The sequence below is a fragment of the Sprattus sprattus genome (genome assembly GCF_963457725.1).
Source record: "Sprattus sprattus genome assembly, chromosome: 12".
Classification (NCBI taxonomy): domain Eukaryota; kingdom Metazoa; phylum Chordata; class Actinopteri; order Clupeiformes; family Clupeidae; genus Sprattus; species Sprattus sprattus.
The window spans coordinates 13,500,936-13,528,007 of record NC_137910.1 but is presented as its reverse complement, the minus strand read 5'-3'; the positions used below and the strand labels follow the sequence as shown (position 1 = coordinate 13,528,007).

The window sequence follows — 27,072 nt, the reverse complement described above, 5'->3', positions numbered from 1 at the left end:
AAATGGACACTGTCCCAAGTCTACTAATTATTTCTCGTTCGTGTTATTGTTTTGTTACCTTAGTCTCCCCCCTCTTCGTCCTCCACCCCCTCCTCTTCCTCCGCCTCCTCCTTGTCCACCCTTGTCAGTCTCCAGACACCTGAGAGAGCTGGCATTGCACCCCACCTCCACACACACACACACACACACACACACACACACACACACACACACACACACACACACACACTTACCCACCTCCATCCTGAAGGCCTCCTGTGGAGCCCCATTCATTGGCACTGAGGCACTAATTACTGCAGTAATTGTCTGCGGCCGGGGCTGCCGGGCCTCTCTCACATCTGTCACTTGTTCAATTAGTCTCAGGCAGGCAGCGCCGCAGAGCTGCGGACCTGTGCTCACACTCACACACGCACTCACACACACACACACACACACACACACACACACACACACACACACACACACACACTGACCTGTGCTCGCTGGTGCCTGACCGCACCGCTCACCGCGTGGACATGAGGCCTGGATGGGGAGGCAAGGAGAGGGCCAGGACACGCCACTCAATCAGATTCAACACACACACACACACGCACTCGCACGCACACACACTTGCAGTCATGCACACACACACACACACACACGCGCACGCACACTTAATCAGACTACACACACACACACACGCGCTCACTCAATCAGACTCCAGGCACACACACACACACTCACTACCATACACTCACACTCACAAGCACACACAAGCATATACCCACAAACATACACATGTACACACACATACTCACACTCACACTCACACACACAGTTGCTTACTGTACTATACGTAATGGAATGCCCATGATCCTACTTGAAATTATTTGAGGTTTTCTTATAAAACTTACGTTAGGGCAACGCACAGCAGTAAACTCTATGACCCTTACTTTGTAAATACAGAGCATCACTGGGTTAGCTGTCGACTTGGGGCAAACCCGTTTGGAGACTACATCATGTTTCGTCACTTGTCGTGCTTAAGTGATTTCTCATAGCATTTATTATTTTGTCGATGCTTTAAATGTTGTCCCCGATAAGCCCTTTTGCACTGCAGTGTCAACATGTTGCGCTAGTAGCTGGTATTAAGTGGATTTGAAAGCTGCTTTGGAGAGCCTATTGAATAATCCTGATCAACCACCTGTTCTTCATATGGGCCAAGCTGTTTTTGTAGCATGAATGGTTAATTTGGGATTTGAGGATGGATTACCACAGCAGACATCCGTAAATTCCATAGCGATAAATGCTAAAGAAACATGCATTTGGCCTTAGTTGGGAGTAATCTTTTAAAAGCACACATGCTTATTCAATCATTTACTTATACAGTAAAACGCTATGGCGTGATTAATATCCATTAATAATACTTCTCCCTACAGCTGTGCGCTACTTAGAATGACTTGTCAAAACAGCATACAAAATAGCACAAAATATTCAAACAAAGTCTGAACAATTCCAACAAAACTACATGTCTGTTGAACAACTGATATATGAAGTGCCTCTCCCTCAGTTTCTTGAGCATCGCTCGACAGTAAAAAATGGTTGTGCATATTAAACAGTGCGTTTTCTCACAGCTGCTTGTTTTGATACATAATTATGCCACAAATGCGCCGTATTCCATTTCTAATTGCTGTTGAGTTTTTTTATTTTTTTTTATTTTGGGGATGAAGTATTCTCTCCAGCAATTTGAGTGGTTTGTATAATTTTTTTCGAATTGTTTAATTGGTTTCATAAACAGATTATTATTATTTTTTGCAAGGGTGGTGGGCTTAATTGCTAATCACCATTCACCGGGCTTGTGAACAGTTTAGCTGGATCAAGTGCAATTTTCTGTCTTTGGCATGAAAGCAGCACAGCCCTCAGGCAGGAGCCTCGTTCCTCGTTCTCTCTTTCTAAGGTGTGTTCAGCGTCAAGACTCCTGTGCTGTAGTGCTCTATAAGAAGTGTGTGTCGTTCCTCTTTCTCTCTTTCTAAGGTGTGTTCAGCGTCAAGACTCCTGTGCTGTAGTGCTCTATAAGAAGTGTGTGTCGTTCCTCTTTCTCTCTTTCTAAGGTGTGTTCAGCGTCAAGACTCCTGTGCTGTAGTGCTCTATAAGAAGTGTGTGTCGTTCCTCTTTCTCTCTTTCTAAGGTGTGTTCAGCGTCAAGACTCCTGTGCTGTAGTGCTCTATAAGAAGTGTGTGTCGTTCCTCTTTCTCTCTTTCTAAGGTGTGTTCAGCGTCAAGACCCCTGTGCTCCAGTGCTTCGTAGGAAGTGTGTGTTGTTGGGTAAAATGACCCTTAGTTCGGTTAGGTGCACTAGTGAATTCGAGATTTCTGTCTTATGGTTTTACACCATCAATCTAATGTGCTAAGTATCAGTGATTTGATCGTGATAAAATGTTGTGCAAGTCAACGTATTTATTTGAACGGGTCATGCTGTTTTATGTTATGTCAGCGTTTCTTAGTGATTCATTAAAGTTTTAAGGATTATTCTGTTGTTTGTTCTCCTCCTTCAGCTGTCATCACAGACAAGCTTCTGCTCCTCACCTTCGTGGAGAAGAGCCAGGTGTGTCTGGTCCACATGACCAGGAAGAGCCAAGGCTCCCCTGAGCCCAGTCGACGTGTGGAGAAGCTCTCTCCCTCGGAGCTTAAGGTGAGAACACACACACACACACACACACACACACACACACACACACACACCCAAACCCACACTCTAGATGCCTCCCCCCCAACACACGCACACACACACACATTCTCAATACACAGAAACACACACACACACAACCTGTTGGCCAGAATGGGTGGATAGGGGATACATGGTGACTCAATTAAAGGCACTTAAGGACCCATGGGGTGCCCATAGTTGTTTGGCTTTTTGTGGCTTACCTTCCCCATTGCACCACAGGGAATGACACAGCAGCAATTACCCAGCATCCTCTCCTCCATCTGCACACCCTGGGGGCCACCTCGGGGACCGGAGGATTGGACAGTAAATAACCACAAATGATCTGTTTGTCTATGGAAGAAAAAAAAAAGTGTCGAAATCACTTAACTGTTCTTTGAGTGGCTTTGGAGTTTGTGAAAAGGCTTCTCTAAAGACTAGTTCACTTCAACACGTTATTGTTTAGGATGAGGTTATAGGTTATATCATTCTCTAGGCCACAGTTACACAGTGTTTAATTTTTAAGTTCACTGATTGACCAAATGTCTTCATGTTGTCCTGAGGTTTGATAGATGGTGTCTATGAAGCGTGAAGAGAATTCATGGGAGGCAGAGTGAGCTAAACAACTCCTCTATTTCACCAACAGACAGAGCTCTAGAGTTTAATTATCTAGCATATCATGTTATAGTACAGTCAATGGCAGTCTGATTGACATGCTAACCGATTACATTAATAGCGATACAATCATAAATAAGAGAAATACATATGGATATCTGATCATCTCGAAGAACCGGATCCAGCCCGCAGCTATATTTGATCCTCCACACTTTACCACAGAAGTAAACTCTTTGGGTCAGATAGGTGAACATCTTTCTTCTTACCTTGAACGGAGCTGGATGCATGCCTGGAGATACCCGTCTCCGTTCACGGCGCTATCAGTGGCTTTCGATAGAAGTGCCTGACTAAACGAGAGCATAGAAATGTAAATGTAGTGTGGCTCATATACTCTCTGCGTCCACATTCTAGTAGTCATGAATGTGTGATATAAAAGAGAGGCAGACAGGCAGGCAGGCAGGCAGGCAGGCAGGCAGGCAGGCAGGCAGGCAGGCAGGCAGGCAGACAGGCAGGCAGGCAGGCAGGCAGGCAGACAGGGAAGCTTTTAGAGGACGACTGGTCTGTCTGAAGGAGGATCTGCATTGACGGGGTGAAGGAGGGAGATCCATAATTGCAGGGATTTCTTTCACTCTGTGATGTTCGCCCAGCTTATGCCTCTACTGAGGAGAAGGGAAGGTTGGGGAGCGGGGAAGGAGGGGGGGGGGGGGGGTTGGTGCAGGGTCAAGTCTGTCCCTTTACCCCACTTTGGGGCAAAGCTGGGGTAAAAAAACAGAGGTGATCTTTTCTTCCTTGTTTTCTCTCTCTCTGTGTCTCTCCTCTTCCTCCTTCATTAATTTATATAATTATATATCTCTTCCCATCCCCCCCAAAAAAATTTGATCCACATATAAAAATAAATAAAAAATTTGGAGAGAAGAGGCTTTATTCCATCCCCTGAAAGCATTAACCCCATTTTAATGGCCAGAGCCAAGTGGTGAGATCACAATTTGGATGAGTCTGATTATGTGCTAAACACAATACATAAATGCATCGGGCCCTTAACACCATTGCTCTGTGGCGTTATAGCATTACTGTCGGCCTTTGTTGCGGCACAGACAGGAATATGAAAGCAATCTGTCCTGTAGTGCGGCTGGCTCCAGAAGCACACAGCTGATAAGGGGACCCCCCTGGCCTCTCCCAGTGTTTGGTCCAGTAGGCTAAGCTTTGAGACTAATCCCCCAGAAAGCAGTTTGATTATTGCTGACCAGCAAACGCCAGCAAGATGGCAAGTTGGAGGGGAATGTGTGCATGTGTGTGTGTGTGTGTGTGTGTGTGTGTGTGTGTGTGTGTTTTTTGGGATAGGAGGGGGAGTAAAAGAAGATATGTGTTCGCCCCCTCCTCTGCGTCTCTGTGTGTTTTTTTTTTTTTTACGTCTCTTGATATATTTTTTGGGCGATTTTCGTCGGTCTCATTGCTGTGAAATTTGGGTGGGGGAAATCTAAACCTAGCTCCCCTCTCCCTCCCCCCCTATATCTGGTGCCTTTAAACAGCCATCACAAAGCCAAATGATCTTTCAGCTCCGAGACACACCCCACAACTACACCACCCTCTCCATTCCCCTCGCTCATGCCTGCACTTCCCTCCCCACTCCAACATGGCGGCGGGTCGGGCAGCCACGAGTCTGGGAATGGCGAGATAGAGCTGTTGACACACAGGGAAGACACCATTGTGTTGTGACTGGCGCAGATAAACCCCAGCACCATAAAAGGCGGTATGGAAATCGCTCTTGTTACAGAAAAGCAAATAAGCTCCTCGGTCCCCACATAAAAGACTGGGGTCATAGCAGAAGACCTTCAAGTTAGAAGGCTGCATTCATTTGCGTCGGGGGTTTTTATCTCAACCCCCCCCCTGTACAATGCGTCTTGTTTATTGTTATGGCGGTTATTGGACGGCCGCGTTCTCTCGATGAACTGTGCCGGGCACCTTGAGATCTCATTAAAGGCACGGTCCGCAGCCCTTAGTGCGTAGAAGCGTGTCTGTATTTGCGGGTAAACAACCTCCCGCCGCCAGCAAAAATAGCGAACAAATACGGTTATTGAAATGAATTATGTGAAGAGGGGGGTAAGGGGGGATCCTAAAACCCTGAATACCCCAAAAGTGAAAGATGAAACCATATAACTAAAGCAACACTGCTCCATAATTGGAAGAAAGTCTCTCTCTCTCTCTCTCTCTCTCTCTCTCTCTCTCTCTCCCTCTCTCTTTCTTTCTGTTGTAGCTACCTGGTGGCCACCATGAGGGCACAGTCTGATCCCTCCACCCAGCTCATGTCTATGTTGATCACCTTGCTCTTCTTTTGTTTTCCTCTCTCTCTCTCTCTCTCTCTCTCTCTCTCTCTCCTCCCTGTCTCCCTCATTATCTCCCCTCCTGCATCCCTCCCGTCTCCAGATCTCCAGCGTGGCGTTGCCCGGCGGAGCGGGGAGGCGTCTGGGCCGACGCGTGGGGCTGAACCGCTCGCAGGACGTGGCCGTGTGCTGGTGGCCGGCGCCGCCTAACGAGGAGGCCCGGCCTTGGTCTCCGCTCCCCAGCGAGGCCGAGCGTGCCAACCTGGTTCTGCTGAGCTGCTCCGACCCCCCCGGTCTCAAGGTGAGGCCCAGGCCAGCAGGCCCGCTCAGACACAGGGATGGGTCACGGGTGATGAAAGTCAATCAGGAGCAAAGGGAGGGGAGGAAGTGTGTGCTGGGCTGAAATGTAAACACACCGGTCAATTAATAACTAGGGCATAACCTCCTAAATAATGGAGGGTGCTTTAATGATGTTGCAGTGACGCTCGAGTGATCAGGGTCCAGGGCGCTCTCTCTCCACCTCCTTCTTCTTGTCTTGCAGTCTTGGTCTCTGCATCGCATTTTGTGTGACGTCGCGTCAACGTTAGTTCCACTTATGCAACACTATGGCTTTTTTAGCACCGCACACACGCAGGACTCGTGCTCCATGTCATCTTGACTCCAGCTTAGGGGAATGGGGATGATTTGATTTTGTCAGGCCTAAGAGACGCGTGCGCACGTCTCCCTGAGTTCTCCTAAGACTCCAACGGACTTTGATCTCCCAGGAGTTCCACGACGGCGGCAGCAGACTCCAAGGAAATGTAACAGCGATGACTATCCCTCCCCACTCATCACTGGCTCAGAGCTTTAGCGGTAGCCTAGCCTCGGCGTTGGGCGTCTCAGGGGTAGCGTTTCAATTTCATTGCATTCGGTTTGTTTATTTATTTTTGGGTAAAGATGGGGAACTAAGCCGTGATTTGGGCACAGCCATCAGCAGCATCACCACAAACCGACTGGTACCCCCTACACTCCCCGCCATACACCTCCAATCCACCACCACCCATCCGCTCTGGTAAAGAAGCGGGAATGTCGTACACAGATGACGATCCCAAATTTGCAGAGTTGCACAGCTTAAGAAATGATAGCATGGCGCCTCTTAAACACATGCAAAATATTCAGGAGTGTTGTGTGGGGGGATGCAAGGAAATAAGAGTTGAGGCAAAGACGAGAGAGAGAGAGAAAAGAGAAAGAGAGAGAGAGAGAGAGGGAGGGAATGAGGGAAGCAATGGAGAGGGAGTGAAAGAGAAGCGTTACCAATTGCATATGCACATAATGAAAACAAATGGAGGGCTGTGGGGGGAGGTTTGGAGAGAAATAAATAAACAGGCGAGGATGCCGGGCGGTTCAGACGGTTTGGAACCCGCACTGGATTTATCTTAGTCCTTCACCTAGTTTTTTTTTTTTTCATTTTCTTCCCCCCTTTTCCGCTTAAAGAACATTAAAGTCTCCTTGCCTGCATCGTTTCTAATTAAAGTGTTTGTTGTCATTTTCAGATCCGCAGTGTGAAATTAAGCTAGCAGTTTATGTAAGACCCATGGAGCAAATCAAACACTTTGCTCATCAGAAAGGCTGGGACTTCAATCACTTCAAGCTCATATATATGTTCCCTTTGTTAAGTTTGCTATCTGCATGCTAAGCCAATTTTCTACTTAAGTCTCTGGCATTTAAAAGTCTGATTTATTTCCCTATGTGGTCTTAATTCTTACCCCTTGCTGATAAGAAGAGCCAAGGCGGCTGGAAGGAAAAAAAATACGTACTGGTATGTGTGCCGGTTTATGCAGCCGTTTAACATTTTTAACGATTCCCTCTCGCTGAAATGTAATCATCTTAATGGAAAAAAGCAAACAGATGCACATATTTTTCAGACTGAATATTGTTATTGTTGCTGTTGTTGTTTTATGTTTGTCTGTGTGTATGTGTATGTGTATGTGTATATGTTTATGTGTTTGCTCTAACGTGTGCGTGTGTGTGTGTGTATCCTGTTATCTTTCTTCTAACACTTATCCCCCCCTGGTTGTCTGTATGTTTATGATGCCAGACATACAACTGCTAAGAGACATTTCCAGCCATGGTGCCCTACACAAATAAGCACTGTAGGAAAAGGCCTTGCTCATTATGCTTAAATATCCACATTTGCTCCTCAACAATAAAGATATTTATTAGCATTTCATATTACTACTGAAGCTTAACATCTTAATGAATACAAACAAGATGGATGAAAACAAAGTATATTTATTTTTAATGTAATCACTTCAAACCAGTCAAATCACAAAATATCTCCTTGTTTTCCACATTTCCTAGCGGTGGGGTGGGGGGGTTGTAAGCCTGTGGTCCGTAGGCCATCTCCTCTCTCTCTCCTTCTCTCTCTGGCGTGCATGAGGGCAGTATGTGCAGGAGGCAGTGGAGGATTTCATGGCACACCAGGCTGAGAAGTATCTGTGCAGTGGCAACAGGATTGCTCCTAGCCGCGTCTGTGCCCCAATCTGGAGACCAAGAAACGTATTCAGGAGTCACCACCCTCTCCCCGTTTATCTCTCTCTCTCTTTTTCTCTTCCTTTTCTTTCCCCCACTCTCTCACTTCATCTCTCTCTCTCTTTCTCTCTCTCTCTCTCTCTCTCTCTCTCTCTGCTCTGTGGGCTGGAAAATTGGCTCAAAAAGGGCACTGCTGTGAACAAGGGCTGGCACTCAGCTGGACGATGCTGGGTTTATCTTTCATGCCTCCCGAAGAAAAAAGGAGAGAGTTCAGAGAAGAGAGGAGAAGAATAGAGAAGAATAGTTTTGACCAGTCACTGAAACCAATAACTAGGAGAGACCTACTTACCGCTGTTACCTCCCTCCCTCTCTCTCTCCCTATCTCTCTCCCTCTCTCCCCCTCTCTCTCTCCCCTCTCTCCCCGTCTCTCTCTCCCCTCTCTCTCTCTCTCCACCCTCTCTCTCTCTCTTTCTCTTTCCCCCCCCCCTCTCTCTCTCCCTCTCTCTCTCTGGCTGCGTTTGAGCTCTGGAGGTGCGTGGAGATGCCGTTTGTCTTGGGCTCACTTTGTGAAATTGAATCTCTCATTGTTTCAGGAACAGCTGTGGGGATTTGAGGCGTCTCTCAATTCAGGTCTTAAGAAGGATCACCCTGTGAAGATGTTAAAGCGCTTTTCAACGAGGGCTGGGGGAAGGGGGCAGGGAGGGAAGAGGAGGACAGCCCCAAAATGGCCCACAGTGCCTCAGCAGACGCCAGCTAACCAACGGCTGCCACTGTTACCTTTTTTGTTCTTGTTGTTGTTTTTGTCGTTTTCATCTTCGCTGTTTGTGTTTTTTGAGTTATTTTTATTGTTGGTGTGTGTGTGTGAGGCTGTGTGTGTGTGTGTGTGTGTGTGTGTGTGTGTGTGTGTGTGTGTGTGTGTGTGTGTGTGTGTGTGTGTGTGTGTGTGTGTGTGTGTGTGTGTGTGTGTGTGTGTGTGTGTGTGTGTGTGTTGTCCTGCTGAAGAGAGCGGCCCACTCATGGTGGGATAAGCCCAGCAGAGATGCTGGGTCGTGGCCATCCGCCTGGCCTCTACCAGTGGCTGGGGCCGTGGAGAAAGCGCACCCGGGTCAGCGGGGCGGCTGGTGCTGAGGCCCAGGCCAGCTGCGGACGGGGCCCAGTGGACGGGGCCCGTGGCTGGGGCAGGTGTGGCTCAGCGGGCCCCGGCACTGTGGAGAGCTGGCAGCGATCCGAATCTCTCCTCTGTGCTGTCAGCACCTCCTCCTCCCCGCCTCCCCTTTCCCATTCCTCCCTCCCTCTCTCACCCTCCGCCACCCCCTGGGGAGCAGCAGGAGCCGGCCCCGGGGATTATGGGGGAAAAAAATCATCTGCTTCCTCACATAGACCATAGGCAACCTGCTTAACTCCCTTTTTGGCACTCGCCGACAAAACCCAGCTTTGCGCCAGCCAGGCCCGATCCCCCGTTCTGTCTACACGGCGAAATGAACCGCACTCATTACTGCAGGCAACCGCGAGAAAGGGGGGGTGGGGGGGGGGCCCTGAATGCTTTTTTCCGATAGGAACTTTTTAAGCCTGTGTGTGTAGAGGTTAAATCTCCAAACAAATTTACAGAATGCCTCATTGTAGCGGTGGCGCATGGCGGCGATATCTTTTGTCACGGTGCCCCTGTTTGCGCAAGTGATGTAGCACACACGCTGAATATTAACTTTACACGTGTCTTACATATTGGCCCCGCCATGCGCCTCGCCGTGGCCACGGTCACTGCGTCCTGTCACGGCCCTTCCTCTCGCACGTCTGCATTCCCAGGCAGGAGCAGGGTTTTCATCCCGTATCGATCCCAGCCATCGAGGGGGGGGAAATGTATAAATATCTCGTCAAGTGATATTTAAAAATGTCAGATATACATGGCAGCCTGATCAATAAGGCATTTGTGATTCTGTTTGATTTATTCGAGGCGGAGAGGGAGAGGGGAATGATCTGAAGGTGCTTAAGGCGCTGTTTACAGTCATAATGACTCGTAACCGTGGTTGCAGACTTGTTATCTTCACTTGCACTAATTGTATTGCCTTTTACTCCTCTATATTTTCGGTCTGAATTGTTATTTTGTTCCTTGCTGACCTTTTTTTTCTCTCCTCTTCTGTCTGTCTCTGTCTCTCTGTCTTTCTCTCCTCTTCTGTCTGTCTCTGTCTACCTCTGTCACTGTCTTTTTCTGTCTCTCTGTCTTCCTCTGTCTCTCTGTCTGCCTCTGTCTCTCTGTCACTGTCTCTCTGTCTGTCTCTGTCTCTCTGTCTGCCTCTGTCTCTCTGTCACTGTCTATTTCTGTCTCTCTGTCTCTCTGTCTGCTGCTGTCTCTCTGTCACTGTCTCTCTGTCTGTCTCTGTCTCTCTGTCTGCCTCTGTCTCTCTGTCACTGTCTCTCTGCCTGTCTCTGTCTCTCTGTCTTTCTCTCCTCTTCTGTCTGTCTCTGTCTACCTCTGTCACTGTCTATTTCTGTCTCTCTGTCTTCCTCTTCCCCTGCCTCTCTCTGTCTTTCTCTGCCTCTCTGTCTGTCTCTGTCTCTCTGTCTCTCTGTCTCTCTGTCTCTCTGTCTCTCTGTCTGTCTCTCTCTCTCTCTCTCTGTCTGTCTGTCTCTGTCTCTGTCTCTCTGCAGGTGCTAAGCTGTGTGCGTACCCAGGGCGACCCGCTGGACTGCACCTTCAGCCTGACTCAGCCATACCAGCTGCTGACCGTTGAGGTGCCCGCAGCCACGCCCGTAGGACCTGACGCCACTGTCACCGTACTGAGCTCCACCTACGAGAGCGCCCGCGGCCGCCTGCAGTGCCTGTCTGTTGAGCGCGTCCCCCTCCCCTGTCGGCCAATCAGCTGCTCACGTGACCCCTCTGAAACCCGCCTCCTGCTGGGCCTGAGCGACTCCTCACTGGTGCTGCATGACTGGGGCCGCGGGCTCTCGCTACGGACCCAGTGCCCCATGCTGCCCAGCCTGTGTGCCTGGCACCCTGCTGGGGCTCTGCTGGTGGTAGGGGGTGACCAGGGTGAGCTCCAGTGCTTCGACCTGGGCCTGGCGCCTCTGCCCCTGCGGCTGTTGGCCGAGGAGCTGCCCCAGCCTCCGGGCCCCACCCTCCAGCTGTGCCGGCACCTGAGGGCCCCTGGGGGCCTGGCGGGGCTGCAGTGGGCTGCATCACAGTGGGGGGGTCAGGTGGCGGGAGAGGGGGGGCTGGAGGTTCACGACCTGCTGCTGCTCAGCTTCCACGGAGGGCCTGTGGCTGCACTGAGGCTCAAACTGGGTGAGTGTGTCTGTGTGTGTGTGTGTGTGTGCGTGTGTGTGTGTGTGTGTGTGTGTGTGTGTGTGTGTGTGTGTGTGTGTGTGCGTATGTGTGTGTGTGTATGTCTGTGTGTGTATTTCTGTGTGTGTATGCGTGTGTGTGTGTGTGTGTGTTATGTCTGTGTGTGTATGCGTGTGTATGCGTGTGTGTGTGTGTGTGTTCATTTGTGCATGTATGTGTGTGCACATATGTGTGCACATAAGCCAGGAGGAAAGGGTGAAGCACAGAGAACAAAGGGAAGCGAGCAGCTGTTTGACAGATGAAGTGAACACAGAGATGGAGAGAACTAGATAGAGAGAGGAGGCTAACTGGGAGAGAAAATAAGAGCGAGGTAGACGGGGCTCTGGTACCGGGATGGGCTCAGCTTGAACAGAAGGTTCTCAGTGGTAGTGAGCGTGTTGCTGGGGCACCAGGTTTTATTTCGTTCCTGTGTAGCTGCTCGCCACTGGCTGTCTGCAGTAGAGTCGCTGTTTCACCAACCCACTGCAGCCACTGATCAGTCACATTTAATACCGGAACTAATTAGTCTAATGAGTTTATATTCAATACCTGCGACTGAAACATACACCTACGATAAATGATACCTTGGGTAACACACACACACACACAACATTCAGTTTAATTTGGCAGTAACACAGAGGGGGGGAGGAGCCTCACTTGTAGAGGTCACTCAATAACTGCCCCGAGGCCAAAGCCTCCAGGTGAATTGTGGGATGTACTTTTGCCGATAAATCATTTACAGTGGCTGCGCGTCCCTCGGGGACTTAGATAAAGTTTGCCAATCAAAACCTGCCAAGGCACCCGTGTTTAATTGTGACTTTGGAGGAAGATGTGACACACTGCAGCTCAACTGAAGTTTGAATGAGAAGAGAAGAGAAAGCGAGAGAGAGAGAGAGAAAGGAATAATTGGAGAAAGGAGAGAGGCGGTAGGACGACAATAGTCCCCTTTCTCCTCTGATCATGTGCCAGGGTTTTGATGAAGAAAGTAAAAAAAAAAAAACAGAAAGAAAAAAGAGAACGTGCATCTCTGTGTTAACGGGTAATTCAGGGGGACGGCTGCGTGGCGCGTTTGGGTTTGTTTGTTTGTTTGTTTGTCTGCCTGCTTGTTTCGCTTGCTCCTTTATTTATTGACTCATTTCATTAGGCCCGCTACATGATGGAGTGAGCTAGAAGCAGCGGAGGAAGAAAGCCTTGGCACGCCGCCAGCTTTCCAGAGGAAGCCTCTTTTTCTCCTCTCTCTCTCTCACTGCCTTTTTTTTCTCCCCGCCGCCTCTCCAGTTATCTCATCTGGGCACACGTTTGCTGGAGTTGCTCTGGTTTGCAGACGGGATATTGAAGGGCAGCTGGGTTCCACACTAGGAGAAGACAGAGAGAAAGGAGGGGGGCTAGAGGGAGAGAGAGAGAGAGAGAGAGAGAGCACAAGAGGAAAGGAAAGGAAGACTAATTTGCACATTGAAATCAAAGCATAAACAAATTTAGCATGGCGTTATAATATTTCGTCGTGACAGTTGCGTCATGTTGGAGGCTGTTGTTTCCACTGCCTCATTTCTTCCACTGACATTAGGCCAATGGGAGTGGAAAATCATCTAAATTGCTTAATTTGGTGCAGAACGTTCCTCTGATTCCGAGCGTGTGTGATACGACTCATGAGCGCGTCGGAATATTCCTTAATATTTCAGAGTATTTTTCCGAGAGGCACGGTGCACATACATTTTTTTTGTTTTTAAACAGTTCTAGCCCCCAAAGCCAAATGGTGTCCTGTTTATTTTTTTTGTTAACTGGTTGTTGTTTACTGGTTGTTGTTTACTCCGAGAGTGCAGAAGCCCTCACCTGGATTGCAGAGATGCAGGTGGAACTGAAAATGTCTGAAAACAGTGATGATGCTTCTTCACGGCCCAACAATGAGGAAGACCTCTCCGTACCTCTAAATGATACCTTTCTCTGTCTTGACCCAGCCTGATGCCAGATACGGTTATTTAAGCGATGCCATGAAGTGAATGAGCCTTAGACCTCCCTTGAGGGAATTCTTAGAAGCCCTTCAATACTGGAGTCGGAGTGGAACCCACCGACCTTGTGTTTGTGGTTGTGAAAGATTGCACATTAACATAACGCTGCAGTTTGCCTGCTATCTTGCTATCTACCTTCATTTTTGGCCCCCATTCTCTGTTTGGCAGGCTCAGATATTTGATGTCCACCCTGACACGACTCTGATCTTTTTCTTCCTGTTTCCATCAGCGCTGCTCTTATATCTCCTGTCATGAGTGATTTCCCATCTGCCCCGTGGGCAGCGCTGGAGTCGGTGGGCTCTGCAGGGTGTGAGGGGGTCCTGAGTCTGATTTCTGTGGCCTGTGTGTGTGTCACCAAAGCAAACAGGGGGGTCGGATTTTTTTTCCGTGGATAATCCGCCCTCTCCCTCCGCATACTCTGCTTTTCCGTCTCCAAAGAGACTTAGCTGGGAACAGACGGTGGCGCACGACTCTAATTTTCGCCCCATTCGTCTCTCTGCCATGGGAAGCTCAGCTGATGCGTTAGCCACATTAGCTGGCTCTTTAGAGGATTTAGGCAGGCCTGCCTGCTAATTGCCTGCTTGTAATTTTAATTGGGAGCACCCATGCCCACACCCCCCAACTCCCACCCGCTCACACAATTTCTGGTAAATCAATTAGACAATATGGTGGCCGTCAAAAAAAAAAAACGCTCCACATCCACACGTGACCCCATCACTGATGGAGGACACACGCACCTGACCAGGACCAGCCTCCTGGGTGCCACCAGGATCAGATTAGGCTGAAGAAAAACACTCAGGGCTCTCCTGTGGATTTACCTGCAGCGAGGGGGGGGGGGGGATCGTAACACTTGCCAAAAAAAAAGACACCCTGGCAGACTGCGGAGTGTGTTCAGAGCCTGTGTGAGTCACAGAGTATGCGCTGCAAGTGCGATCTTCATTATGACTGTTGCACAGCCCTTTGTTTCGCAGTTTTTATGCGGAGCTCACTGGCTTTAGCTCCTGTTGAGGAATGAACAAGGTTAAGCGGTGCTCCGATTGATTATACCTTTCTGCCGCCGGTGATTCAATACCGGTGGATTAGCGGACTGCTGAATAATTAAGTCCACTCTTTTTGTGGGCGTACCGGCAGTGGAGGTGTCGGCTGCCTCGGGTGATTACTGCTCATTGTGATCACAGGCCCCCGGCCCGGACCGCCGTCTGCCAAAGTCACGGAAACCCCCGCACAGCAGAGCGAGAGAAGGGAGAGAGAGAGAATAGTGGAAGGAGAGAGAGAGAGAAGGATGGATGGGAGATAGATAGAGAGAGAGAGAAGGGTAGAGGGAGGGAGAGAGAGAGGAGACGAGGTGGTGCAAGAGAGAAAGGGTGACTTAAGAGAAGGAAAGAGAATGGAAGACGATGGAGAAGAATTGAGGGAGGGGGAAGATGACAAGAGGGGTGGAGGTGAAGAAGAAAGAAAAAGAACGAGGACGGGTTGTAAAGAGAAGGTCGAGAGGGAGATGGCAGGTGAAGAGGCCAAGTAGGAGGAAGGCGACAGGAAAAGGACATTAGTAAAATAGAATAAAAAAAACAGAAGTTACCATTATCATCATCATAGCTGCATCACATGGCCTCAGTAACTCACAGGACATGCCTGCGAAAAACTAAATCATCAGAACTGACGGAAGAAACAAGGACCTTGCGACTCACTGAGTTGTTGCTATCAAGCAGGTTTTATAGTGTTAACATACACAGACTCTGTGCATGAAATGGACCTGACTCTGCCCTGTTGACTCCATGTATATTCTAGCACAGGGCTTGTAGCTTGCAGCACGAGCCTGCTGTCGAGCAGAGAGAGACGATCGATGTGGCCGTCGATGCCAATCTGGCGCCGTGCAGTGCCTTTAAAGATCTTCTGCCAGTTACTTACCCTGATCCTGACCCAGCCCAGAGAGCTCCGCACAGCCTTCTGCGCTATCTGTGTGTGTGTGGGAGGCACGTCGGTCGCAGTCATTGGCTGACTGGAGTTGAGCGCTAGCCCTGGCGGTTGACCTGATGATGGCTGACGCAGTGTGAGAGGAAGGGGACAGTGTGGTGCCGGCCAAACAGATGAGGAATATGTGGGCCTAATTGGCTAGAGTTTGGAGGAGAAGTGGCCATTAGTAGACGATAGCTCTGAGTAGAGTAACTTAGAGCTCCACTATCCGGCACGCACTCTAACAATGATTGTTTTTTCTTTTTTCTTTTTTTCAAAGTCCTCTTGAGCAGGATTTTTTAACAGGCACTTAATATGCATAGTCATCTACATACCTACACACAGTCTAACAATGATGTTTTTTTTTTTTTTTAAGACTATAAAAGTCCTCTTGAGCAGGAATTTATTTTTTGGTCACAGGTCACTTAATATGCACGGTCACCTACATAATACATGAGGATACTATTAATGTCAGGTCCCTGTGAGGAGGCCCAGAGGGGCCCAGTAGAGTAGGATGTAAACTGAAGTGTAATTATCTTTGTGCTTGGAGCTTTATTAAGAAGTGTTCATTTGTTTTTGACTGTTTGTGGTCCTGGTTGTCATGGTTTCTCTGCAGGCGCTCTGACAGGGGGGCAGCTGGGGCCGGTGGAGCTGGTCCACCAGAGGGTGCGGCACGGGCAGGTGGCCGAGGCGCTGGGCGTCCTGGCAGCGCTGGACTGGAGCGTGACGGGTGGCGAGTGCTACCGCGCCCTGAGCGCCGTCACCGAGCACCTGCTGAGGCTACCGCTGAACGCCGAGCGCGAGGGTGAGGCGTCTTCTTCATCTCCAGGCGGCCCTCCGACTCTTCCTCATCCTCTCAACCTTCCCCTCGGGGGTGGGGGGGGGGGGGGGGGGGGGCCTGATACAGAGCTGTGCCGTATCAGCTGCCGCGCTGTGCTTTGTTTTAGGTCCAATGGCGCGGTACTCACTCTAGGTTAAAGAATAGAGCCTTTCAAATCAAATCAAACAAATTACGCCTTTCTGTTTGGTTCAGTGATTTCACATAATTGTAAGTGGTAATTGTTCTTGGAAACATGTGTGAAACTAATCAAACTCCAGGTTCAGCTGTACCAATGATGTCATATCTGCTTCTGGCTGGTAGAATGGAACTCTTTTACATGAGGTACACTACTGTGTAGTAATGCATAAGGCACCAGCACAGACCCTACTTACATCATGCTTTGATAATTACACACCTGCCACGTATCCCTACCCACTCAATCAAAATGTGTTATAGTCTCTCTGAGTGGCAGAAAGTGTCCTGAAGTTCATGTGTTGGTTCCAGAAAAAGTCGTAGAGGATTTAATACAATGATGTTTTAAATTGACATTTAGGCGTATATTTTAGTTGCGATAGTCCAACATGCAGCATGAGATACTGTTCATGCTTGCTAATGTAGCAAGTATTGCTCAGACCAGCCAGGATTTCGAGATGTTGCGATAAAACTATTCAACTTCAAATTCAACCAATCCCTGTGAATTCAGTGCGGCATTGCAATTTCAACCAATCACTGCAACTTTCCTGCACATTTGACCAATCATCGTTGTCTCCCACAACTCCCTTCCGCCTTACCTCCGTATTATGTTCGAGAGCTGCAGCAGAGATGTGTGATTCCAATACCTCACATTTGCCCACCAAAATAAGAGCAAAAGATCGCTAGAAGCAGTACCCTTGCATTCTACACAAAAGAGGATGGAAACGTTTTTGCACTGTGGTCGAACATAAGTTGAAATCGTTGTTTAACAGGCACTTTGACCCTGCAAAACATAGAATGAAAACGGCAAAAACATCTAGAATGAAATCTTTCAAACAAACATAAATGTATTTAAACCTTTTGAATGAGGATTCAGTGTTGTTAGGCTTAGGTTTAAGTTATGTATACTGTTCCTGTTATGTTTCCAGTTTTTTCTTAATTAATGTTTGTTCATTAATTACTTAATTATAATTACAAAGAGGGAAATTCACAACTTTTTATCAGAACTTTCACTTGCTCCCGCAATTTCATCGCAAACAAACACCTAAAAAACACTGCAACTTTCATCGCAACTTTTTGGAATTGTAGGCCGCAACTATCTCAAAAATGGCCGTCGAAATCCTGGTTGGACTGATTTCTAAATATGTGCAAGAGTTTTGTTGCTATCGTGACCTGTATGGTATGTTTGTGTGTATGTGTTTACACACACAGCCCAATTGGAGGCAGCTCTCGGTGTGTTCTACGCCCCGTCCCGACCCATCTCTGACACGGTGGTTCTGGAGTTCCGGGGACCCATCAGCAGATACGCCCGCCGCTTCTTCCATCACCTGCTCAGGTGAGGCCCTCTCTGGTTCAACCCAACCCCTGGAGTCCCCCTCAGCCCCCACCCTCAGCCCCCCCCCCCTCAGCCCCACTGTCCTCTCAGAAGACCCAACCCTCAGACCCCCCCCTCAGACCCACTGCCCTCACAGGAGACCCCACCCTCAGACCCACTGCCCTCACAGTGCCCCCCCCCCCCCCCCCCCCCCCAACCCCACTGCCCTTACAGGAGACGCCACCCTCAGCCCCACTGTCCTCTCAGGAGACCCCCACACACACACACACACACAAACACACACACACACACAAACACACACACACAGTCATAGAATTACATATTGGACATTCAAGTCTCCCAAAAATGCTTTATTCGTTTGTTCAGAAAGAAAGGCAGCAATCACTGGAGCGCGTACAAAACGGATGGCACCCAGGCTACCAATAAACATGGATGAAAGCAAGCTACCTAAGATATTAGGAAAATGATTCATGTAGAATATAGAGGAAAAGTAAGTGAAAGGTTAGTAGAGATGGGTAGCCTAATTTCTTTAGGGGAAAAAAGTCCTGTTATCATTTATGCATTGAAAAGAATGCGCTTCAATCGATAAACCAAAAACAACAAGGCCGTCTTCAAAGCACTTTGTGCCAAAATAATGAAATCCTCACAGTTTGATGGCAAAGCCCTCCCAGCCCCTGTCCAACAGAAACATGGGAGAAACATATTGATCGCACAACAACCGTTCTTTAAATGGAGTGACTTGCGATAATTTAATTATTTTCAGGAAAACTGCAACTACGTCCATGAAACATGTCATATTCCATCTCTAGAGTGAGGTGAATAATCCAAATTTAATTTAACATGTTTTATTAATTAATCATCCAAAGTGGGGAATAAACCAATCGAAGATTAAAATAATGTTGAAATAAAGGAAGCTTTGGAAACTATCAGATGACTCAGTTTCAGTTAATTTAATTAAACAATCTTTTTTCATTTTCTGTCTCACTTTTAGTTGCTCATTGAGGCCCTGATGAATGATGGCCTACTGGATCATTTTATTCCTTGTGGTGCTGAGTGTAGTTGAATAGCCTACATCCCAATTTGGTAACATATTTTGTTTTGTTAAAAGGTCGGCCAATTTAGTAACTGAGCGGTCCTTGTTATGCTGTCAAACTGTGTCGAGGATAGATCAGATGTGCTTGCCAGACGTTGAAAACCAAGATGCAGGTTAAATGTCAAAGAAGGAAGTGGCAGAACGCCGCCTTTAAAACAATTTCCATGCAATGGCATCCTTTTTGCTCAGACATACTCAAATGAGGTATCGGTCCGCCCTCGAAGGCACTTAGGTCTATGCACATGTTATGAACTGACCAAATCAATGTGCCTTACTATTCAAAATAGCTTTATGCGACGCCCTTCTTTGTTACACATAAGAGCCTTGCAGTGCGCATCTATCAAATTAGGGCAGAGAGTGTCACTGACCAGCATCCTAGTGACATAGCTGTAATCTCTCCCAAATGTAATACTACTAGTGTGTGATTGGTTTAACAAAGTACATTTTCACAGGTTGTACATGTGGAGCTATCCATCACCTCTTTCATTTCACTTTATTTCACTTCTCCAAAAACACCTGTGGATAGTGAGTCAGATCGCGCCAGTGCGATTCACTTGACATTCACTCAGAGTTCAGCCGCCTTCTGAGTTTCGCCCCTTCTCAGTCGCCGTTCACCATTTGCATTCTTGTCATGTTTGTTTCAGACACCAGCGATTTGAAAAGGCCTTCCTCCTGGCCGTGGACATTGGGGCGAGAGACCTTTTTATGGTGAGTATCTTTTATAATCCGTTCATTATAACCCTCTGTGAGCGTTCAGTCTGCTGTTTGACCCTGCAGCAGTCTTCCCCTTCAGTTCAGACAGAGAGTACTTGAGGAGGGTTTTGTTTCGCAGCGCAGAGCAACTCCACCGAGTTTGTGAATGTTTTTGTTGTTGTTGTTGTTGTGTGTTTCGTCTCCTTACCGTAACAAGGCAATGCCGGGCCAGTGAGTGTTTCATTGGTAGGTGGGAGCAAGGAACAGTGGAGTCTCTCTTTCACGGCTCTTTCTTTTCTCTGCTCTCTCGCTCTTTCAGCTCGCTGTAAATGCTCCTGTGTGTGTGTGACCCCTTTGTGGGGCCCTTCTTTCTATCCGTGCTCCACCAACACCCTACCCATTAATGTTGACGCTGGGCAACCCCCCCACACCACACCCCCACCACCACCACCACCTCCTTCTCCTCCCCCAGAATCATTCTGAGAGCGCCGGTTCCGATTCATTCACCTCTGAGTACTGCTGCTCAGGACACCAATTGAAAAGGTGGAGCTGAGGCTGTAGACCTTGAAAGAGTAGAGAAGTGAAAGAGAAAGAGAGAGAGAGAGAGAGAGAGAGAGAGAGAGAGAGAAAGAGAGAGAGAAAGAGAAAGAGACAGAGAAAGAAAAAGAGAGAGAGAGAGAAATGAGAGAGAGAGAGAGAGTTAAAAGAACTCTGGCTTGTCACTTAGGAGACGCATGAAAAAAAGAGTGTGTGAAAGAGAGAGTGTGTGCATGTGTGTGACAGAGAGAGAGAAAGAGAGTGTATGTGTGACAGAAAAAGTGGAAAAGAGGGGAAGAAAAAGTGTCAAATTATGAATGCCTTTAGAGATACTTTTATTTCATTATTTTGTTCTTTTTTTCTCTCTCTTCTCACCCGTTCGTATGAGACAACAAAGAGAGCAGCGAGTGAGAGCTAAAGGCATTGACGTTTCACCTCACCCCCCCCCACACCACCACCTCCCACCTCATTTAATTAGCTACAGAAGTTAAATTAACCTGCCTGCAGGAGAGGAGTGGTGGGGTGGGGGCAGGGGGGTTGGCCTCGGCATGGGGGCCCTTGGTTTCATCTGATGTTGCCCACTGAATGTTGCACTGGGTCGGGTGAAAAAACCAATGGGAGCTGCCGACCCCCACCCAGCAGAGAAGCCCCCAGTGTGACGTGCCCCCCACCCCCCTCAAACCCCCCCTCCTCCATTGTTTCCCGCCCAACAATGGGAGTGCAGAAGAAAAGAAATAATAAAGCACAAAAAAGCTTTTGTGAAACGAAGCACTTTGGTCAGGCCAGAAATTGGAGGGGCTGGTTAAAGGAGGGTTGGGGGTGTGGGGGGCAATGGTAGGGTACGGGGTGTGGGGGGGGGCACTCGTTTGCTGGAGTGTTTTGCATAATGGTGACATTCTATAGCTCTAATTACTCTTTGATGGCAAGCTGATAATGTATCCAATTAGGTCATTTGTCAGCAATGACAGCTTTTTTTCCCCCTTTTTCCTCCCCCCCCACACTCTTTTTTTTATGTGATGTTTAATTAAATCAAATTTCTGATCACTGACTCAGATGCTGGCTTTGTTCCTTAATGGGCCCTTGTATGTTAGATATTTCCGCCCTCATTTGGCGGGCAGGCATAAAGTGAAGAGGAAGAAGCACGTGGGGAAACGTGGGAACGAGCGCTGCTTAATATCCCTGATTAGACTTAGGCAGAGCAGGGGCTGTGGAGCATGGGATCACTTGGCTCCGCCGCTGGACCATTGTTGGGCTCAGATGGGTAATTAACGCTATTAAAACATTAAGTCCTCGCGTTGGTGTATCTGATGAAAGTGTTGCTCAAACACTGCTTGGATTACAGGTGTGTGTTGTCAAGGGTCTTGCTTGTGTGTGTGTGTGAGAGAGGGTGTGTGCGATACAGTGAGTGAGTGCGTGTGTGTGTGTGTGTGTGTGTGTGTGTGTGTGTGTGTGTGTGAGCGCAGAGGTTCTCCAACGCCAGTCGCTGTCTCAGCCCCTCTGCTTGTCCGCTCCAGTGCGCTATGCTAATTCCACTTCCACTCAGAGGCAACCCAAATATCAGACGACATCATCGCGGCCCGGCTTTGTATTATCTGCTTCCATATGCCTCTTGCCCAAAATAACGGTAAAAGGCAGATTTATCGACAGAGTTAGTCTGCGCGTTTTAGCCCGTAAAGCTCTTAAATAAATAAGATTAGCGCATATCCTGTGTCGTGTTTGAGCGTCGGTGAATAAGAGGTGTCATATCAGATGGTTTATGTGCAGAATTATTGTTATCCCCTCTTTAGTCGTCTGGATCTCTCTCTCGTTCCCTCTCTCTCTCTCTCTCTTTCCCTCTCTCTCTGTCTATCTCTCCTTTTCTCTCTGAGCTCAGCTCAGGCAGTATTAGCGCTGCTGAGCTGAAATAAAACATCCCAGGTCCCACAATCCAATGCTAATACAGTATCTCATGGCCCTGTTTCACTCTCGCTCTCCCCCCCCTCTCCCTCCCTCAGATCAGATCAGATCAAATGCTGCTTTATTGGCATGACTGAATGAGCTCTTTGTGTCCAAAGCTACATATTTGAAGCTATGTAAAGTCCACATATTATTGAGTTTAAATGAACATTTGGAAAGATGTAAAAGAACCAGACTCTTTCTGTCATTTTGTCTCTTCGCCCTGGCACTTGCTTTTTAAGAAGTCTTTGTCTCTATTCCTTGAGCTCCTCTTCTCTTTCTCTCCCTCTCTGTCTCATTTTCTCTCTCACTTTCAGTTCAAACCCACTGTGACTGTGCTGCCTAACACGGAAACGCTGTCATTAGCCAGACAACATACATACATCACACACACACACAGGCACACAAAGTGGCTGAAAGCTGAGTAAACAATAATCTGACACCAAATGTGAATGGTTTAGTACCTATTCGATCTGTTTATCTTTAGTCTCTCCTCCCCATCCAACTCCAATCCTACCCCCCACCCCCCCCCCCCCCCCCCCCTCCCCAACCTGGACTCTAACCCCTCCTCTCCTGAGATCTGTGATCATCCCCTTTTCTCTGGGAGCACAAAGGCCGGGTGACAATGTGGGCATTAGAGGCCCGTCGGCCCCACAGCCAGGGGTCTGCTTGAGCCCTCTGTAGGTCCCAAGGCCAGGCCCAGTGATGTTGCTGAGGCGGAAGGCCTTTCTCTCCCCGAGCACGAATCAGACTGGAGGGGTTGGGGGGGGGGGGGGGACGTGGGGGGAGTCGCAGAGAACGGAGATGGATCAAGAGCTCGGCGGTCGTCACGGCGATGTCCTTTTCCTCAACAGCGCACCCCTTTGAGGTTTCATCCCATTCTGTTTGCACCCGATCTGTGAAAGCCCCCCTTCTCCCCTGAAACCCCCCAACACACACACACACACACACTCATACACTTACTGTCTTCTTCCCCATGGCAACCACACATGAAGGATTCAAAATATCTCTACTGATGTGTGTGTAGGTAGACATTTGCCAGTTGGTGATAGACGGTTATCATTTCCATCTGATGGATATCACTTGCCGCTTTTTGACTGCAGGAACTGGCAAGGCGTTTTAGGGGGGCCAGCACTTTTAGGCAGTTTTCCATTGCAGGAACCGGTCCTGTAGGACCCCCTTCAGGGCCTTTTTTGGGGTGAACTAAGGACCTACTCCTGGGTGAAATAAGGACCTACTCCGGGGTAGGTCATTCTGTGAAGCCCTGAAACTGCTGGGTTGCACTGTGTTGTGTTTGCGCCTCAGTGAATAAGAGGTGTCATTTCAGATGTTTATGTGCATAATTATTGTTATCCCCTCTTTAATTGTCTGGATCTCTCTCTCTCCCTCTTTCTCTGTCTATCTCTGTTGACATTCATTGGTGAAATGTGCTGTGTCTGGAAGACAACATCAAGCGACATTTTTTAAACCAGCTAGATTTACCAGCGGTTACACGCTGAATACGGCAAAATAAATTATAGCTAACTACACAGTTAGCTTGTTGAGGTTACAGTCACTGAATGAACACAAGCAAAGTTATCAAGTGTTTGCAACTGTAGAGCAAGATTCAACTGTGGACTCAACCTTGAGGTAATCCTAATGTTATCTAAAAAAAAATTAAAGTTTGTAGTCCCTACACCGCAATGGGAACAGAAGGGTTGAAAGGGCCAATTAAGAGGGGGTGGGCGTTTCTGTAAACATTTGCACCACCTAGGGAAGTGCCCCGAGTTCCGGCATTGGAAAAGCACCTACAGGCCATGCAGGCATTGAAACTCAAGCGCTAAAGAACACAGTGTAGAGATCTGGACCTGCAGTACAGTCTCACCGATAGCGCTATGGAAATCAAGGCAAAGTCCTAAAGAATCCTACAGCACTAGTCAACCCCACCCCAACTCCATCCCAGTCGCTCACGTGGTACTAAAAAACCCCTTAGCATTACCACACCTTGGTGACATTTGTAACCAAAGTTAGCGGCTCAGGGGGGAAATAGGATGAGCTCCATTTAGCTGTGCATCAGATAGCGAGGGTATGAAACGCTCGCACAAAAGTGGCATCTTTTCTCTGCCTCCCAGCTGGTAATGAGCCTGGTGGAGCCTGTCTGCACCATAAAGAGGGCTGGTTCGAAAGGTGAACCGCACATCTTAGAGAGTTTGAAATGGCAAGATAAAAATCCTGGGGTTCAGATTGGGATTGGGGGGGGGGGGGGGGGGGTGATGAGGGGAGGTGGGGGGGAAGAGAGGAGGGGTTACGACGAGACTGATTTCTGAAAGTTTCGAAAAGCATTTCATCCACAGCCTTTCTGATGTCAACTTCAAACAGGTTACTTTATCTACTTCTCTTTTTTTTTTCTCCTCACAGCCCCAAAAAAAAAAAACGGACTATTGTCATCGGAGCCCAGATTCATTTTAGATTAAATTCTTATTTTGCTTTACCTTCAAAGGACATCCATTATGTAGCACACGATAAGGGGGAATTGGTGCTGGCGGACGTGGCGAAGAAGAAGGCTAATGAAATCGATGCGGAGTCGCTAACATCTGGCTGGGGTAAGAGAATCATTCTGTCATTTCCTTTTTTTTTTCTCAGAAAGACAGAGAAAGATGTTAGGAAAAAGTGTCATGAAAAATGCTTGGCCCCTCCCTCAGACACGGGGGCTTGCCCTGTGCTAAAACCATAACACATGGCCCTCTCTATCTGTCTCCGACACTCTCTTTAACGAGTCCAGTGTCCTACTTTTGGGGAAAGGATGAAAACTTTGCCCCGTATTTCCCTTTCTATTGAGGACTACCTGGACCAGTGGACTCCAGGCCTGTCAGCTCTGCTGATCACAACAGCCCATTTCCATATGTGCACATCAGATTAAATACATGTTTTAGACAGGTATGCCAGACACAGTTATTTCTGTCACTGCTACTGTGTGTGTCTAACGTGCAGTGAGAAAAGCAAATAGGCCAGTCGTATCAGAACCGAATAGGTCAGTCATATCAGAACCGAATAGGCCAGTCATATCAGAACCGAATAGGCCAGTCACATTAGAACCGAATAGGTCAGTCATATCAGAACCGAATAGGCCAGTCATCTAAGAACCGAATAGGCCAGTCATATCAGAACCGGATAGGCCAGTCATATTCTAACCAAATAGGTCAGTCATATTAGAACCGAATAGGCCAGTCATTTCAGAACCGAATAGGCCAGTCATATTAGAACCAAATAGGTCAGTCATATTAGGACCGAATAGGCCAGTCATATCAGAACCGAATAGGCCAGTCATATCAGCCTACTGTGGACGTTTGAGTCCGATACTGCAGCTGTAAGGAAGAAGGCCATTTGTGAGACTGTGAGAATGAGGGATGACTGACCATAGAGTTTATTTTGGGAACTGGGTCTATGTTTCCTCCCTTGTGTTGTAAACTGATATGGATGCTCACCTTCTGGTCGCCCAGCCGCAACCTAGGTGGACTGACAGAGCGCTCGGTATTGAACTCCTGTGTGGGCACGGTGATGTTGATTTATTTATTTAATTTGATTTACACCCCCTGCACCTAGCACTACCTCTGACCCTCTCCTCATGTGAGAGAGACACCCCCTCTCCTCAAACATGGCCAGCGTGTTAAGGGACGGCGGCCGAGGCTGTTTGTCAGACTGAGGAGGAGCAGAAAGGGGAGCATGCATGTGGCACACGCTGTCTGATTAGTGCTACACTGGTGCTTGGAATATGTGGCTGAAGAGGGTCCTTCACACACACACACACACACACACACACTCACACTCACACACATACAGGTGAATGAGGTGTTTAACTCCTCAGCAAAGGTTAAAACCTAGGGCCTGTGTGTGTATGTGCGTGTATGTGTGTTACCTATGTGTGTGTGTGTGTGTGTGTGTGTGTGTGTGTGTGTGTGTGTGTGAGCGCATCCACCCCCCCTTTCATAAGCCCTTTAATTATGTCCTTGATGATTTTCCTTCACTTCACCTGGAGCAGATTCTATCCTTGGAAGAAAGAGTCTGGGAGAGAGAGAGACAGAGACAGAGAGAGTGAGGGGGAGAGAGAGAGAGAGAGAGAGAGAGTGAGTGAGGGGGGAGAGAGATGGAGAGAGGGGGGGGCAGAGAGAGGGAGAGTGGGGGGGGGCAGAGAGGGAGAGAAGGATGGAGAGAGAGGAGGAGAGAGAGGGAGGGGGAGACAGAGAGAGTGAGGGGAGAGAGAGGGAGGGGGATGGAGGAAGAGAGGGATGGAGGGAGTGGGCCTAGTGGGGCTGTTGAATAAGAGATAATGGGGAAATGAGGAGCATTTGGTCGGTGCTAATGGTTAAGAAATGGGGCAATTAGCTGTGGCTGCTGGGGTGAGTGGGGGGGTTGGAGGGGAGGGGAGCGGCAGCAGCACCCCTGTTCTCTGTTCTGCCGGGTGTCCCCCCGGCCCGCACCCCCAGTCTGCTTCCGCGGCCCTGCACCACCCAGAACACAGATCGATACGCAGCTCCACGCTTCACAGACGCCTAGTGAGTGTGTGTGTGTGTGTGTATGTGTGTGTGTATGTGTGTTTGTTTGTGTGTGCGTGTGTGTGTGTTTGCGTGCGCAATAGGTACTGTACGTGCGTACATGCATACACAAGTGAGGGAGCATGTGTGCATATGTACTGCAGGTGCCTGCGCTAAGCGAGTGAATTTGTGTGTGTGATTTGGGATTACTCCATGATTACACATTGGAGGCCCAATTGTTTTTTTTTTTATATACCTTTATGGGAAAGAGGGATTGCAGCTCATAAATAGAGAATGAGGGCTAGCTTTGTGCTCCGCTAAACCTGCGTCTCATTTACACACACACACACACAAACAAACACACACACACACACACACACACACTCACAGCCCAGCATCCTGAAGCCGAGGGCGTCCGTGTGGGCGGTTTACTCAGGTAGCCCAGAATTGTGCAACGAAGCCTTCACTGAAGGACAATGAACCTCTCCTTCAACCCATCCCCAACACACACACACAAAGCAAATCTATCCCCTATTCATGTGTGCAATAAT

At 48.3% G+C, this 27,072-nt stretch overlaps 1 protein-coding gene across 1 annotated transcript in view; it reads left to right on the top strand.

Moving 5' to 3' along the window:
• The window catches only part of wdpcp (WD repeat containing planar cell polarity effector), a gene marked incomplete at both ends in the record, with an annotated part of 45,844 nt that overhangs the window by 14,581 nt on the left and 4,191 nt on the right, over positions 1-27,072 (top strand). The window contains 8 exons of the mRNA XM_080849092.1: positions 2,531-2,667; positions 5,719-5,916; positions 10,773-11,406; positions 16,021-16,209; positions 17,629-17,752; positions 19,490-19,553; positions 24,490-24,592; positions 26,474-26,542. Coding sequence (XP_080705218.1) covers positions 2,531-2,667; positions 5,719-5,916; positions 10,773-11,406; positions 16,021-16,209; positions 17,629-17,752; positions 19,490-19,553; positions 24,490-24,592; positions 26,474-26,542 — 1,518 coding nt within the window. The remainder of the gene's footprint in view (positions 1-2,530; positions 2,668-5,718; positions 5,917-10,772; positions 11,407-16,020; positions 16,210-17,628; positions 17,753-19,489; positions 19,554-24,489; positions 24,593-26,473; positions 26,543-27,072) is intronic.